We start from the raw sequence: 18,075 nt of genomic DNA, 5'->3' as shown, positions 1-18,075 counted from the left end.
GCCCTATATCTAATTATCTTAAGACTTTAGTATTGTGACACATTAACAATTAAATCACTTTTTATCCTTTAATCTTATTATGATGATACAAAAATACTGCTATTACAGTAAAGACATTTATGATACAATTTAGGAAAGATAAAACAAGACAAAAGGTTTTTAATCCAAATCACTTCACACAAACTAAACTACTACATACATTAACCTCAGATTAAACCACTGCACCATAGTAAGAGAACAGGAAGTGTGGAACTGCTGAGTGCCTTAAGCTACCAGAACAGCTCCCACACAGGCTGATAAAAAAATAGAGCCAGGGAGTGAAAACAAGCCCCTTCAGCAGAGTGAGGCTTTCTGCTCAGCTTCACAATCCCAGGTGCTCAGTGCTGTCAAGCAGTATGTGAAGAGCTCTCACACACAGTCCAATGTCAATGGCACGCCAGAAGCCATTTACCTGTTGCTGTGGGTGCGAGCTGAGTGCAGAGAGACACTGATGAGGATTAAATATGCTGCAAAACAACTGCACACTGAAAGAGAGCCACTCACTGATAAATGAACACACATACAGCTGCACTCTCTCTGTGACTCAAAGAACAATTACAGACAAGAGACGGAGAGAAATTAAAGAGTCATGTTGGATGGTTGAACTTACATTTACATGCTCACTCAAACATAAAAAGCTACATACACTCACCTAAAGGATTATTAGGAACACCATACTAATACTGTGTTTGACCCCCTTTCACCTTCAGAACTGCCTTAATTCTATGTGGCTGAAAGCATACTTTAGAAACGTTGGCCCATATTGATAAGATAGCATCTTGCAGTTGATGGAGATTTGTGGGATGCACATCCAGGGCACGAAGCTCCCATTACACCACATCCCAAAGATGCTCTTATTGGAGGCCATTTTAGTGCAGTGAACTCATTGTCATGTTCAAAAAACCAATTTTAAATGATTTGAGCTTTGTGACATGGTGCATTATCCTCCTGGAAGTAGCCATCAGAGGATGGGTACATGGTGCCCAATCAATGGATGGACATGGTCAGAAACAATGCTCAGGTAGGCTGTGGCATTTAAATGATGCCCAATTGTCACTAAGGGGCCTAAGTGTGCCAAGAAAACATCCCCCACACCATTACAACACCACCACCAGCCTGCACAGTGGTAACAAGGCATGATGGATCCATGTTCTCATTCTGTTTACCAAATTCTGACTCTACCATCAGAATGTCTCAACAGAAATTGAGACTCATCAGACTAGGCAACATTTTTCCAGTCTTCAACTGTCCAATTTTGCAGAGCTCTTGCAAATTGTAGCCTCTTTTTCCTATTTGTTCCTAATAATCCTTTAGGTGAGTGTATACATTCTTCAGTCATAGACAAGTCGCGCTAACAAATAAATGAACGAAGTCAATGGCATTTACAGATTTGAGTTCATTCCTTCCCGCCTGACACAGACTCCTCTACCCCTTGGCTTCCCTCGGGCTGAAAGGCTGCATTGAGCAGCAGTCGTCTGTACAGGGTGTCTCTGTCTTGCCCTTGCTGCATATGCAGCACAAATCCTGTTAGAACTGTTTAGTGATGTTTGTGTCTCTCTGTGCATTCATCTGCTGAAGCCGGACACAAAGGACACAGACACGACCACCTGGTTCAGTGAACAGAGCTGAGAGACAGATGCGGCCTAAAATTACAAAAACACTACAGTATCTATATCCAACACTAAGGATGCGATATGGCGAGCAGCTTAAAAATCTCCTGTATGTATCCCATTACATATTACACTGTCTAATAACATAACATATTCAATGTATCTATTTCAAGAGATTAAATAAACAATAATAATAATAATAATAGGTTAAACGTTTAATATTAGGGACTTAAAAAATTGATCAGGTTTGGTCTCCATTTAAAATGTATTGGAGGAAATATTGGATTTCTCACTGTGATAAAAAAGGTGCTAATAAAGTTAGTCCTTAAGTAGTCCTTAAAAATACCTTTATTAAATTAATTAATAAACGTTTAATATAATTTAATACAAATGCAAATTTCACGCTGAAAATTATGTTGTTATGACAGCAAGTTACTTGTTTCATTTAAATAAATTGATTTTACCATTTATTTTTGTTTAGATAAAATACAAGTTGTGTCCCAACTTATAAAGTTGGGCATAAACTGTGTAAGTTTGGACACTCGGGAACCCGTGAGTCAATGCATTATGACACTTACAAGTCAGTTAACCGTGTTAACAGTTAACAGTTAACAATTAATCGTGTCCAAGTAAGTAAGTATGCCTTATTGTCAGTTCTACTCCATGTACAGTACATACATTGAAATTGCGTTACTCTCAGACCTATGGTGCTTACAAGTAACATCAAATGACAACGCAGCTGGTACACGGCACGACTTCAGGGCAATCGCACGAGCTATTACGCTAAACACGTTGGAGACGGATACTGTAAATTTCAATGCTGCAGCTATAGGTTCGGATAGAAAAAAAGAAAGAAAAAAGAAAGAAAAGAAAAATACTACTGAGCAAATGATTTGGTGAAATTTAATATGTTTGAAAATTGACTCTGTTAATTCCGCTAAAACAATGCGAGCGTCAACAATTTTCACATGATTTCTCCAGAGAGAAAAATAAATAAATAAACAAATAAATCACCTGCGAGATCATACGACTGCAAAAATCTTATTGTGTACCCACACAGATTAATACCAATAAGCTAAAAAAAGAAGAAAGAAAAAAATGTCTTTTTCAAACCGGTCCAAAAGAAGAAAAAAAAACTAGCATTATAATTAGCAGTTAAAAAAAATTAAAAATTTTGACGGCCAATGTCTCAGAGAACAGGTTGGCTGTCTATTTATAATTGATATCATTTAATTCGAAATAAAAATACATTTTGTTTGGGTACTGGGAATCATATGTTTTTCAAAAACAGACAATGTAACACTAATTTTACATTCAGGACACAGTGAAAATGACATATGACAGTGGACAATTGAATACAGTTAAAATTAAGGGTTTAAAGTTGGAGAAATGCACACTTCAGAAGATCTCACAGATCATGGATTTAACCAAGTCTGTTTATTAGATATTCAAAGTTATGTTTAAATTATAAAAATGCGTATTTGCTGAACGTTAACGGTAAATGATAAAGTATTATAGGGTTGTCTTTCTATTATTAATAATATAAAAGCAAACACCACAATACTTTTTCCGTATACACTTTACTTTCTTTTTTTTAGCAGTTCTATCTAATAACTTAAACAGAGACCATAAACTAATGAAGACAGAGAATGAGAACACTGTGTGCTTTAGGCACACTTCTCAGCTCTGTCAAAAAAATAAATATTCCTCATTTCTGAGTCCGACACATTGGCCAAATAGAAAACTTATTGGGCAAATCTGATATCTGATATACATATGTATGTATATATCAGCTATGATGGTCAATCACAAATTATAAATTTAACCGTCTGTACTTTTTGATTTAAGCAGCTCATAATTGCCTTTTAGGAATTCACTGGCCTGCCATAATAATGTGGGTGCACTTTGTCACCACTAGACATCTCACTCACATGTACACAAACACTTTCTGAAGAGAGTCTGCAGTGTGCTCCGAGTCAGTTTGCTTTGGCTCAGAATCAAATCGACCATCATCACCTTGGCAAACAATTCCTGGAATCCTGAATAAATTATTCATCTGAACAAGTTCCCTCCCCGCTGCCTGTCTCAACCCCCCTCCTCGCTCTCTCTCTCACCCTCTAAGGCCACAGACTGAGCTTCACTTAATGAATCTGGCTTTGTGTGTGTACACACAAAGAACTGACCAAATACAGCCACACCAATGATAACACACACTAGTTCTGCATTAATTCAGCCGCAAGTACTTCAGGACAAAATGAGGAAGAAAATGAAGACAGAGGAAACTGTGTTAAACACAGAGGGACAGCAGTTCAGGGGCCTCTGAGGCTCAGTAATTTAAGGGCTACATTGACAAGCACGGCTGCCCCCACATGGCCAGCCCTCCCCTCACGGCCGCAAAACTCACAAGCTTGTTTACATAAAGTTATTTAATAGTATTCTGAATCTGGTGGATCCTGAAAGCACATGGCAAATCTGGCACCTATGAGCATTTTCTTTCCGTTCATTTCCAGCCAAAAGATCTACATGAAGGGCAGACTGTGTTATCAGACTGCAGTCATCACTAACTCCAGAGAGAACAGGGAGTCCATGCTCCAATGAATAATTCATGCATTTGAGTCCACTCAGTCAGGGCTCTATTGATAAACAAAAGAGAGGGTCTACAAAAAAAAAAAAGGAAAGAAAAAAAAACAGTCGATTAACCTGTTTGCGCAAAGCCCCAGCACCTACCCTTCCCTCCCTTTTCATTTTCTCTCAGTCTCTCTCACAGCTGGAGATAAGTGCCTGACAAAACCTTTCAGAAAATGCAGTGTCTGTGAGAGAGAGACATGTGGCCCAGACACACACACACACACACACACACACACACACACACACACAAACACGGACAAGCTGATGGATCATGCATACTGTTCCAATTCACCACCCTCACACTGATACCATTAACCTTGTGAGGCCTCGGGGTGAGAACCATAAAGGGCCTCTTCAAACTGAGCCCTCCTCATATGACTATACATCATATACCACTACTAATGACATAGACCAGCCAACACCTCTATTTCCTCTATTTCTCTTTCTCTCTCCCTTTTAAAATGCACAAAATGCATTTGTTACAAAACCAATCGATCACTTTGAGAAAGAAAAAAAACAAAAAACATACAAGCTGCCAACAATTAGGTCAGCCTGTGATGGCTACCATTCACATCAATTACTAAAAATGGTTAAATAACAATTCCTGCTAGATGAAGCTGACCTAATGACCTTTAACTAAGCCACCCTCAGACTGTGCCTCCATCTTTGTCTTGATTTTCTCTTTTTTTTTTTAGTTGTTCTGTTATGTGCAGACACCTCTTTTGGCTACTTATTTATAGGGGCAGCATTCAAACATGCACAAACCAGATTCAAACTAGGCACTAACCACTATGCCTCTGACCACTGTAATCATATAATCTATATACATCACTACTCAAAACAAATACTTGCACGTTTTTGTGCATGCGCCTTTTGCAGAGTCTGACAGACAAAAAAAAATAGATATTAAGCTGCAGAACATTTCAAAACCCCTGCACTGTCCAATAATGTCTGCAAAGACCCTGCTGTGTTATTGTCATCTCTTTGACCAGACAAATTTGTTGACCGCCATGGCAGAAGACACATGCAAAAAAAAAAACAAAAACAAAAAAATGAAGCAAACAATGCAAAACGAAAAGAATATGGTGTCAGAGTACATCACATACCTGTTTATGCATTTCAATGTTCAGCCCATAGGACATCTCATAGTACTGCAAGAGAAGAGAAATGCACTTAGCACACAAGTAATAGCATTATGATATCGCCTAAAGTAGCACCTCTCTCCCTCTAAAAAAAAATGTATTTATTTTAAATGCACACAATTTATTTTCTAGTTTAACAGACAAGAAAAAAAGATAAGAACACAAAGCTAAGAAACAGATCATTGCCTGATTATAGGAGTAGAGAGCAATGTTTATGAATCTCTCTGCTAACACTTATTTAGCGACCACTTACTATTTACTCAGTCAGCACCACTACCATTCATGGAAGCAGAGTTCTCAAAATAGATAAACAGCTCTTAAAAACAAACTAAAAAAGATTGACAAATAAGCATCTCATCTGTTATCCTTCACTCCCTTTCTACACCATTTTCATCTGTATTTTCCCTCACAGGCATCTGTGTCATCTCAAGATAAAAGTCCTTTTTCTACACTCAAAACAGTCGATCAGACAATGTTCATCCAAACAACTAAGGCAAACATTTGTTTTTCTTGGAGCATGTCTGTGTATTTCAGTTAGTTTATCTGGTAGTGGCCTTTTTACCACACGGCATTCCTCCGAAAAAATAATATTTAACAAAGGTGCCAGCATGTTGAGTCAATACCTACTGCATGCTCAAATAAGATAAGAGAGAGTAGAGCTCAGTTAACACAGTTCAACCTGTGCACTATTACATCACATCCTGATGGAATTCAGTTTCCACTCACTGGACTTCTAATAAGAGGTGTTCTGTCACACTAATATTGGTGATTCTTGAATTGCACACAAGAGCCAACATAGACTGACTGAAATCATCCTGAAGGTTGATAACATTTCAGCTGGGTAATAATTTAAGTCATAAACAACTATACACCTTAAAGTGCATTATTACATAGATTGTTTGATTTTCAATTGGCTAGCAGCGAAGATCAACAATCGTCAACCTTTACATTCACTACACGCAATTATCGTAACATACTTATATAATCTTGAAAATTTACTTACAATAGAGTGGACCCTTAAATTCCGTTAATAACAAAAATCTAAACCTGATTAGACTGAGCAAGTCAGCCTTTTTTCTTACTCGAGTCAAGAAACAGTCAGCACCTGGAAGATGGAACAAGTCGAAACTCCCTGTCCACAACACCCTCCGGGCATTTTACAACAAATAAAAACACCCACACTCTTATAATATCACCACTGATCCTTCAGTGCAATCAATGCAAATGCTATTACACAATAAACAGAGGTAGTGGATACTAAACATTAGCTCAGATAGCTGGCTGGTGGTGGCCCTATTGATGTTTTCAAGGAACAAAAGAACAACAGATATATAGCAGACCTCAGATTAAAAACAAACTTGCTCTTACCATGACATAATGTCGCTGCATCTCGGTCTTTTCATTTGCCAGTTTGTCATACTCCACTTTAAGACTGTAAGAAGAGAGAAAGAAAAAGAATGAGTTCCATTCAATCATTCCTGGAAGGCAAAATCGCTAGGTGGTCACATACACAAGGGATTTATTGGCACAAATACTAATGTTGTTTTTATAGTCATTTACATGAAATTACAAATAAAACATTAAACCACTATTACAGTTACTGTATATAATGGTAAATTACATTTAATATGGTTATAGTTACTTATTAACTCTGTTATTACAACTGCGAGGCATGTTGCACTGACGCTGCATTTGATTTACAGAGACTTAAAGCAGCATCAGAACCGTCTCAGAGTCTACAAGTAACCGGTTTGAAATGCATCATCATAAAGGTTATTAACAGCAATATTTACCTGTGGTACTGAGCTTGAAGGAACTGAAATTCATCTTTAATCCTGTCACAAGATTCTGCTACAGTGAATTTGAAGCCTGGCTGGCCAGGCTGGTGAGGTGCCTGAAAAATAATAAAAAATATAAATTTTATATCATAAAACTCAAATTATTCATATAATCGAGTCACTGATGCAATATGCTATTATACCAACTTTGTTTTTAATGTGTCATTACAGCTTTTACTTCCTACCACCATTACCAAAACAAACTACGACCTACTCCATTTTACAGCAGTCCATAGGTCTCAGGTTTTACTTTCACTGCGATTTTGAGCAAGTCATGGGTATAACCACGGGTGTCAATAACACATTTCATGCTTCCCGATTTTCAAGGAAATTATATTTCATCGGAGCTGAATTGCGGTTTGTCAGAAGTGCCCAGGCGCTCCCTCGAGCTCGGCCTGTCGGTGGTTTGGACACTCTGTGGGAACAGCCTCCAACACTCAGCAGCACGACACAGAAGGGTCACTGCGTCTAAACAGCCCCGGAGAAAAACTAGCAACCGATTCCCCTCCTCCAGTTTTTTTTTTTTTTTTCAAAAGCAAGTTAACGGACATCCAGAAGAGCGCGTTATTGTTAAGTTTAAGCAGAAATAAAGGACACTCCGCGCGAGAGAAACGTCACGCGACACAATAGTGTGCGAGGATCACGAGCTCAACGGTCGAAAAGGTAACGCGCTCTTGCGGCGCCGGACACAATGCATCAATATAATTTATGTTACTCACCGGATGCCGGCCCTGCGGATACATCTTGAATGTATCCTTTCTGAGGTGAAGATCCAGAGGATGTGGCGTTCTTCAGTAATCCGAGTAGATGAGCGAGAGCCCGTCCGTCACCCCTCCCTGCACTCGCGGACACACAAAGCCCAGTCGGTCCACCCGATCCACGCGCTTCTCGCACTCCTTTCCCCCGGTTTAACCCCGTTATCCTTCACAGAGCCGATGAGCAAAACAAAAACACATCGCGTTGGCTCATTATCTCCAATAAGAGTTAAGCATTCAGCTGCGCGTGTGCTGTAAACACAGAATAGTTGTGTAGAGTGAGTCAAACACACATTTACTGCTTGTCATCTGCGCTGCGAGCTGCGACTAACAAGCTGCTTACAAGTCTTCTCGCAATAACAAGATTACCTGACTGCTGTTTGCTTGAATGTGACCCGACAAGATTACAGAACAATGTCAAAAACGCGAGATAAGAAATAACGTTACAGCAACCGAATCCCAATCAACTTATAGCAATTCCTCGATAAACAGATGAAAAAATATAGGCTACTCATTCCGTTTGACCCAATCGTGCCTCGAAGTCTATACGAAATAATTAGCAGCTTTGCAAATTGTAAAACAGGAACAGAGTAAATAAAGCACGAAGAGCGCTCATTTGCTAAATAAACAGTCTAGATTACAAGTGGATTCTTTTTGAAAGTTATCTTCCGCGTTACCTTTAGTCTCCATAAAATCCTTTCCCGCGAATGTAAATACAGCATTAATTCCTTTCTCCGCGGAAACGTCGAAGTCCTCCACTCGTGACCTTATGCGATCAGTATTAGGCGCTGGTTGGGAATCAATCCCAACCCTAGAAAAGCAGCGCCTACAAGCGCTTCGAGAATGGTTTCCTCTGTTAAGACTCGTGTCTCGCTTGAACACAATTCGCAGAAATGTGGTTGTTGGAAAATTCCCCCAATCCCTGTTTGCTTGTTTGTTAAAAAGGTCTGGTTGTGAAAAGTTTGCCTCGTACAAGCCAGCCGCTCTCAATCGCTTTGCCTAGTTTCTCCAACACTCGCAGTACCACACACAGACTGCCCACTGACACGCGGGCTCAACTACCGCGAGAACAACCGAACGCGACCAATCAAATCTCGAAAAGGACTTCACCAAGACCGACCAATCAAACCTAGGATCCCACGTGGGTCACGCCTGTTCTGCGCGTGCCGATTGGCCAATAAAAATCTGACCTCATGTTCGCCATTTTGGCTCTAAAATAGGTTGCTTTCCCCGTAGACAAACAACTTACATGAGCGACGATTGTTCGAAGTCTAGCCACAAACAGAAATCTCTAGAGATAGATCGCAGCTTAAGAAATACATATTACACGCGAAATTGTCTGTTGCGCTTCTATTCACTGATTTATGGAAATTGCTGCTGCGGTTTCAATGAAAAGCAGTTGTAAATTTCATTAAATCTGGCTGTAATTACTTTGACGTTTCATAAATAATGTTTTAATGACACATTTTCAATAAACTGCGAGCTCGTCGCTGATTTTAAAACATTGAGACTGCTATGTGTCTAAACATCCTTCAAATGTCCAGTTTTATCCCTTCCAAGGACGCCCATAACAGTGATGCGAGAGGGCACCCTCATTGCCAATGTATAGTAATGCTACCGATTCTGAATGTAACTCAAATTAACAGCATAATCTGTGAAATCAGCCCTCATTACTTGATTCACGCTGTCTGCTCAGCAACACCCTCTATGATGCCCACGTCTGCGACCGAAAAAAAAACCCCAACCTATCATGTGTTTCTCAGACCCACGTGGGGCGCGGCTCGTTGTTCTGCGCCCGCCGACCAATCAGAGCGCTAGCCTGCATCTGATTGGCTTAGAGCGACACGGGATGTCAGTTCGAGACCTAAGTTGTCAATCAAGCCCACGAGGGGTAGAGCGCTGACAAATGCCTGTGCCTCTCAGCCTCCCGCCTGCGAATAGTGCTTGGAATGGCTGCTTAATTAGCTTCGAATGGCTTTTCCTTCCAGCTCAAACAATCTGTCACTACCATGTGGTAAAAAGAGCCCCGCGTAAAACAAAAGAGGGAAAAGCTAGTAGGGGCTAAATATCAGTTTGATTTTTTTTCTCTGTGTATGCAAGTCGCATTACCACAAAACAAAGCATTTATTCCACTTAAAAGCTGGTTCATCATAACCAACTGTTTCTGGCTTTATTTGATTTCATCAAATAGGGATATAATATGATGTTTAACAATGCTCCATTGTTATTTATTTATTTTTAGTCATTTAAAAAATAACAATATTAGACATTTGCTGTATAAAACAGAAATCTGAGATATCACGGAAGAAGGCATTATTAAACCGAAGCTTCTGTCTAATTGGACACATTTAAGATGTTTGCACTCGGGGACTTCAGTGTAATTTCAATACTAAAGATCTGTGAAAAAGCCAACCATTGTTCGATTAAACTGTAAACTTTTGGTTATTGGCCGGAACAAATGTCAGGAGTGGAATTGGGGATGGAGCATGGAGTCACAAAGAGAGCCATAATTGATGCATTACTGTTTTAACACTTAAGAAAATGGTACATCATCATTTTTGTCAGTGCACAAATGTAATATTGATTGTTTTTTCTCTCCTGGACTAGACCAGAAATGTTCAAAATGCTAAACTGGGTTAATGGCAGACATCCTTCTAGGAAGAGTACGCTATCCTCAAGCCACTTGTGTACCATTGGTGTGCACATAGATAATAGAGATTTCCTACTTGCTCAGTGACCCCTAAAAACGGTCTATAATACAACAAAAGGGAGAGTCAATGAGTTTTCAACCCACAGACGAGGGCTAACAAAGTCCTGTCAAGTCTATTTTGATGACCATAGTAACAGCTGAAGAATACAGACTGCACCCCACCCCTCTTTTCAAATTACTGCCTGGGCTATAAAACAAAGTATTTGTCGTATACCTGCAACAGTTTAATTGCACTGTGTATTTATGTGTTGCTATATAACAATTGCTAAAAGATCAAACTTATTTAGTAGCAATTTGGAGAGGAAACTCGCAACGGATTCATACCCAAGTGCCTGTTCATTCGCACCTTTGTTCTGACAAACACGCTTTGTATTTTCATGCTAATGTATCTCCAAATGATAGCAGGCAGGATTATCCTCAGTATGTGAGAAATGCTTCTTTCTCATTCTCTGCTTTCCTGTTTTTTTTTCCCATCCACACACAACCCTCCTCTACCTACCTCTCTCTTCTTTGCTTGATTTCCCTGGTAGTGGAGCAGAAAACTAGGTTTCGACTCTGATGGCGTGCATGCATTGGGGCGCCTCTGTCTCTGGATTATTGACGTGCTTTCATACGTGGGATTGGAGCCTGAAAAGAGACATTCCTGCTTACAATAGCTTCAGTGTGCAGCGCTCGGCTGAATGGGCCATGATGTATCAGAGTGACTTGTCAGGCTGTAATCAATGCAAACAGGATGAAAGGCCTTATCAAAAGAGACAAATGCAGACATGAGCACTGTCGCCAAATGAAAACAAGAGTGAGAAAGATGGAGGTTTTGGCAGTTGGCCCTAGCCTGTTGTATGTGGAGTGTGTGTGTGTGTGCACGAGTGAGAGAGAGAGAGAATAAGCATTTAGAAATTCTGCTTCTGTTCCAGTAAAAGTATCTTCCAATCAGGAGACTCGCCTCGTCATAACCATTCTGACTCACACACTGCTCAAAGAAATATCATATATTAGATGATAATGTGCAGGTAATGAATGATATATATCTATATAAAAGGACTTAGTGCTTGTGGATCTGTGACCGTTAATCCAACACTTTGATTGTGGAGCTGCCAGAGATGATGGGTAAAGAAAAGCTTCTCTTTAGGGATTCGCCTCCCAATCCAATCTGCATCTCTACTGATGGATTCACTATAATCTCACCATGAAGAAGAAAGAGATTCCACACAGGAACCTGTGGCACATAAGCCTGTTGAGAACTCAGCTGGCTGTCACAGTGTGTGCGTGTGTATAAGCCTGTTTTGAGCACAGCTGAGTGTGTGTGTGTGTGTGTTAGGAGAGGGTGTTATATGTTCATAAGCCTGTTTGGGACACAGCTGCCTATCACAGCTATTTGAAAAGCTCTGGGGGTAAGCCACAGGGGCATGAGAGCTCTCTTGAAAAAACTTGGCAGTAATACTTTGCTGAGTTTTTCTCCATGTTGTCAAAGGAATCAATAGCTCTGTCCACTCTTAGGTTCAGAGACACGTTAAGTACACATTTAAAGAGAATCTGGATCATTTTTAAGGCTTAAACATTTATGGGGCCTCTTTGTGTGTGTTAGACTCCATTAAAATGGGGCTGGAGAACATTTTATGATCCATAAGAGTCTGACGTTTCATTGGTTATTGGAGAAGGACAGCTCAATAAACAAAAAGCTAGGGATATGTTCACAACCCGATTGGTCAGCTTGATAACAAATCAAAACAATGCACAAATGCTGTGTGCTGGCCTAAATGTGCCCGCTGGATGTGTGGAAAATGTGTAAAGGATTAAAAACAGCAGCAGGAATCCCTCTGTCACACACAAATGATGAAGACCTGCTGCGAGGAGACGCTGTTCTGATGCCTGTACATTACAGGTATGCTTGAGGATTCTGTCCTTTTTAGGGTTGCAAACTGTGACATCATGTTTTTGATTCGTTTACATGTCTTTGTTCCGTGTTGCGTTCACACTTCAGTCAAACCACACCAAGGTTTGTTTGAAAGCAACACCCGTCACCGCTTGTTTGGTGCTCACCAGGGTTCGGATGGCAGAATATACTTATCATATCATATATCATATACACTATCAATTGTGTGATTGCTCACAGAGCAATAGCGCCAGAGCTTATTTTAAATGAACCAAACATGGCAAGTATGAACACACCCTTAGTTATTTTAGTACATCAGCTAAATGAAAATGAGAAGTGGCAACCACTGTAAAAAATAATCGTAATTTTAACGGTAAAAGACTGTAAAAATGCTACTGTGCAAAACTGTTAATTGCTTTAGAGAAAGTTCCCGTACTATATACGGTACATATTTTTTTACTGTAAAATACCGTTAAATTTACAGTTTTCGAAAGTGAAAAAGAACTACTCCTTGTATAATTTACAATGCAAAAACTTAAATTGACATTCCCACATTTTTGTTGAAATAACTATGTTTCCTCATAATTTTCTTGTTTTTTTTCTAATCAGTTATGTACATTAGGGTTTTATGTTACATTTAATGTTGTTCCATTAATGTTTATTGCATTTTTTAATTTCATGTGTGTTACCATGATGGTGTTTAATGTTTGTGTGAATGATGTGCAGCAGCTTCTAAAAGTATAATTAATTTATATACAATTTATTAAAAGGTTGATATATCAACAGATTTCAGAAAGTGAAATACGGTTTAAAGGTGATTACAGTTTTAATGTATTTTTTTTACAGAAATGTGTAAAGGTGATTACAGTTTTAATGTATTATTTTTACAGAATTGTTCTGGCAACCAAAGTTGCCATATTATTCCGTAAAAAAATACGGGTTTTTTTACAGTGTATTATTACTATAATAACTAATGTGGAGGGTCTCAGGGCCACGGCAACTTACTTTCAGCTCATCTGGCGATGTGTGTTGCAGTGGCGCTGTCATATATGGGTTGTGGCTAACATCATATAACATGCTCACATGTTTATGTTTTAAAAATTTACATATGTGGTTTCAGCAACCATGCATAGACTTTTCCAGTTTCATCTGGAATGCGTCTCAGACCACCTCCTGTCGTTCGAGTGATCGGATTTAAATCCGATTTAAATTACACCTTCTTTTCACAATCGTATAGCCATCCAATCAGAGAAAAGGCATAAAGTGACCAGGTGTAATTAGGCCCTTAAATTTTAGACACAATTGCAGGTTGCATTTTTGCCCCTCCAATGTTCTAAACGAAGCCACAGCAGAAGTGACATTATCGAATTAATCAATGTTCTTGACCGATTCAGTTGTGTGATTGATTCAATGTCTCATTTCATTCCCGAATGAATCAATGTGTTTGAATGAATCAGTTAAATGAATGAATGAATAAATGAATCAGTAACAAGAAATGACCAGAGGACTATTATATCGCTGAGACTTTGACTCGACTTTGATTTGTTAATAAGTAAACATTATATTATTATTTTTTACTAAACTAGTAAACGCAGTACATAAGTGCTTTCACACTTTGAGAGAGAAAGCGAGAGAAACACAGAAAGCAGCAAAGAGTTCTTCAGAGGGGTGCAGTTATTTTTGGTGATTGAGACACAAGTGGATAGGTCAACAAAGTGGCCAGGTGCTGCAGGCGGAGTGTGAAAGCTTGGGGAGGACGAAAAGTCAAGCACCTCCTCAACACCGCCAGTATCTGTAGTGCCAACCAAGCTATCATCTGACAGAGAACAGAGGATGAGAGGAAATATAGCTGGCTTTACACCTACACACACACACATAAAAGCCCACCGATATACTTGTCCATGCTCACAATAGCTGTGGAGTGGGTATACAGAACGCTCTCGCACATGGCACCTCTCATTAAAAACTATTAACTGTTTAATGAGAAACTATGTATGTTTCCTAATAAAAAAAGACAACAGCTTGATCTGTAAGCTGATGATGGTAAATTCAAGGCTTTTGATTGTTGGAAACATGTATCCTTTGTTCTCAGCTCCTTTAGTGAACAATTTGACAAATCACAAACACCCAAAATTTCCCTGGGGGAGTATTGTTCTCTTAGGAAGATTTCATGCAACTATTCCCATATCCTTTGACACACACCTGTCTACATGCAGTATTGTATCAGGTCCAGTGTACAACAAAGGTTATCACCTCACCTCAGATTAGGTCTTATGGGAGGCACGCAACAAAGAGCAGTAGTCCAGCCCAGCCCTGCCCTGAGGGTCTCATTAGCATGACACAGCTGTGATCAAGTTAGCACACCCAATGTGCCCAAGCTATCATGTATATCATGCACCCAATACCACCCCCTCCCCCCCATTGCTCATTATATCATGCCATTATTTTGATAAAGATAAGACACAATTCACATGGCAAAAGGTGTACATACAGCAACGTAAGTTTAGAACTGAAATAAACACAAAAGTAAAGACCTATGTGTATACACACATACAATCAAATACATCATGCAAACAGTTCTGTCTTGTGCAGACTTATCATGCACTGTATAACATCTCTCTCTTCCTTACAAATCTAAACAAAATGGAAGAAGATATCATCACATCCTTGACCTGGAACTCCAGTGAACTCTATCATGCTTTCAACATCTATATCCCCCTTGCTCTCTCCTTCTGTTGACTTCACAGAGTGCCGCATACCTTGTTATCAGCGTCTCCCTGTAGTCCACTTAGAGAAAGGGTTAGGGAGCTTCCCAGGTCCACCTAACTCACTAGAGACTGCTGACTATTCTGGCACTGCAGTTCTCTCTTTCTTTATCCATCTATCAGATAGTAACTCATTTCACAAACTCTTGGATAAACTCCATCAGTGTGTAGCCAATCACACTGTGAAACTCAGATAAGGTTAAGTACTCTTTGATAGTATTATTGAGTGAGTTTGACACTTATGCAGAAGGAGAGAGCTCACTGTCACGGCCCAAAACCCACCATCAGGCACACATTTCTGCAGGCATTTTGGAATAATGATATTCATAACCTCAAGACTCAGAGGATGGGTGAATATGTGAAAAATAGATCGATATCTCTTGTTGATGGTAATATTTTGTTAACTGTACATTCAAAGAGGGCGAGGGTGCTTTTGGGCCTTGGAATATACTATGCTAGTCCTCTAATATGTTTTCAGAGTAAAATAAATGATCTATTCAAATCATGATTTACTAAATATCAAAGAAAAAAGAAAATATAGTTGTCGTCCTTGACAAAGGACTTGAGCACAAAACTCGCCTTCAGCTTCTTAATCCAGACTAATTAATGCTATCATTTTATTGCTAATATAATTTTTAATACATAATGAAACTATTGGTGCAGGGATGCCGGAGGACTTGTGACAAGTCTTTACTTCGTCCTTAAGTTATTGTATCTACTGTAAAATACCTATTAAATCAACTTTGTCTCATTGGAAGCAATTAAATATATCAAATATCTGTTTGCATGCTGAACCCAAAATATGCTGTTTTCATTTACCAAATTATTATTTCAATTATCACTTCATATACTGTATAGAGAGATTGTTATATATTAAGTAGAAATCCTTTAATTGTTGTTAATTCACAAAAAAATATTTTATTTTATGAATATTTTTCTCATTTTCAATACTTTGTTTTAAATTTAACATGATTCTCACAACAAAAGTCTGTTATTTGTTCCTGCCACTTGCATTCATCATAAAAGGACTATATCAATGTATAGACAAAAACATGTTAATTCATCAATGTTTACAAAACATTGAAAGCATTTACATTTCAAAGTAAAACCAGAATTCTCAAGTTTTCCTTTTCTTTGATATTTATGGTTTAATCCCGTTAGACTGGTACGACGTCCTGGGGCCTGCTGCTGTGTGCTGGGAATCTGTTATTATAGCAAGATATTTTCCTCAGGGATCAATGAAGTTCTATCATATCCTACAGGGAATTAACATGACCTCTTACCAGTGAGAAAGACAATTAAGTTTAGAACAAGGTTATGAGATTGAAACAAAATGGATTCTTGATCTCAATGTTCTTTTATTTCTTGCAGTACTTTCAAAATCTTCAGTTCCTTAAAACACACCAATCTTTTTTCTAACCTGCATGTACTGCTTGCTTCATAAATGACCATAAACTCAGCTTGAGTGCTTTTAGAAAGCTCAACGTGCCATCTTGACCTAATGAACACTGCTGGAATGCTGTGTCTAATGCTCAAGTCTTAAGAGGTTTGTCCCCTTCTGTGAGGTGATGGTGTTTCAGGGAATAGGCTACAAAAACGCTGTCTCTGTACTTCTATGTCAATGCCACTGCTTTATTCAACTCACGTAAAGTTCTGTATCTTTCTTTCTTTCACTGCAGAAAGCTTTTTACTCTGTGTACAGTTTGCCGCCAGCACTGAAAAGTGATGAGCGTGCCATAACCTGTTGCTTTTAGTGATTACCTTCCATTTGCATTATTTATTCAGTAAAATCCTTTTGGTTGCTTTTTAAAGCATTATGTTAACAAGAGGACAGAGTCACACAGCAGCCACGGTTCACTACCACAATAAAGAATTGATCTGAGCAGGATGTGCTGCTTTTAACCTTCCTTTTTAAAGGCTCCATTAATGCACTCACAGAGAAGAGTGGCAATCCCAGCATGCACTAGTGTTAATGGCACTGTGACAGAGGCCTGGGCGGACAGTCTGGATTGTGCGTCACTGACAGCCTACAACCAACAGGGTGTGAAATCTCTCTCTCCTCCTCTCTCTCAAACATACACATACACAAACCTGACTACACACACAAACACGAATTACTCAGCAGCATGAGGTGGAGTGACTGGGTGTCATCACAAGCAGAGAGAATAGGAAATGGTTTCAAAGGTGAATTCAGGCAACCAGATCCAGCAAACAGTCGAAACAAGTAAAGGTAAACATCACAGGCATTGTGTGTAAACCACAGTTGATGGATTACAACTGCACACTTGCTTTCATTATAAAGAAGGGTGATTAATATCACATTATAGGCGTAGCCGGTGTCATCACAACAGGTATTTGCTAAAGTAAGTCACAAATATCTGAAGTCAGAAGAATAAGGAACAAGATCAGAGGAATAAAATGAGAACAATACATTACATTCACTGATGATGTAAGTGTCGATGCAGACTGACGTGTGAGGAAAATGTTTGTATAGATTTGAGTAATGTCAGTTACAATATTCCCACCAGGGTTATGTGCCACATTTAAAATCGATTTGAGAATGATTTTTAAATTCCATTTTAATTGATGTGTCAAACATAATTATTTTTTTGAATCGAAATGTAAGGAAGGTAAAATTGAAACTAAAAGAAATAATTATTTTTTTTTATTTTTTAAAAGACATTTTTCACATGAAAAAAAGATGATGACAGATAG

At 38.9% G+C, this 18,075-nt stretch overlaps 1 protein-coding gene across 14 annotated transcripts in view; it reads right to left on the bottom strand.

Annotated features, from left to right (window-relative positions):
- tle3b (TLE family member 3, transcriptional corepressor b) overlaps window positions 1–9,069 on the bottom strand; it is a 35,004-nt gene extending 25,935 nt beyond the window's left edge. For 12 of the 14 annotated variants that reach the window (XM_039653529.2, XM_039653531.2, XM_089129533.1 and 9 more), the window contains exons 1-5: window positions 8,690–9,069; window positions 7,977–8,179; window positions 7,213–7,313; window positions 6,788–6,851; window positions 5,384–5,428 (exon numbers count right to left, since the gene is read on the bottom strand). In XM_039653529.2, the coding sequence (XP_039509463.2) occupies window positions 5,384–5,428; window positions 6,788–6,851; window positions 7,213–7,313; window positions 7,977–8,000 (234 nt within the window). In that variant the 5' untranslated portion in view covers window positions 8,001–8,179; window positions 8,690–9,069. Of the gene's footprint in view, window positions 1–5,383; window positions 5,429–6,787; window positions 6,852–7,212; window positions 7,314–7,976; window positions 8,265–8,689 lie in introns of all 14 variants that reach the window. The other 2 variants (XM_039653530.2, XM_039653537.2) reach the window with 2 other exon arrangements.
- Window positions 9,070–18,075: the final 9,006 nt, after the last annotated feature.

Source organism: Pimephales promelas, chromosome 1, assembly GCF_988280905.1.
Source record: "Pimephales promelas chromosome 1, fPimPro1.hap1.1, whole genome shotgun sequence".
Classification (NCBI taxonomy): domain Eukaryota; kingdom Metazoa; phylum Chordata; class Actinopteri; order Cypriniformes; family Leuciscidae; genus Pimephales; species Pimephales promelas.
The sequence above is the reverse complement of the archived record's forward strand: the minus strand, read 5'-3'. Positions and strand labels throughout refer to the sequence as shown.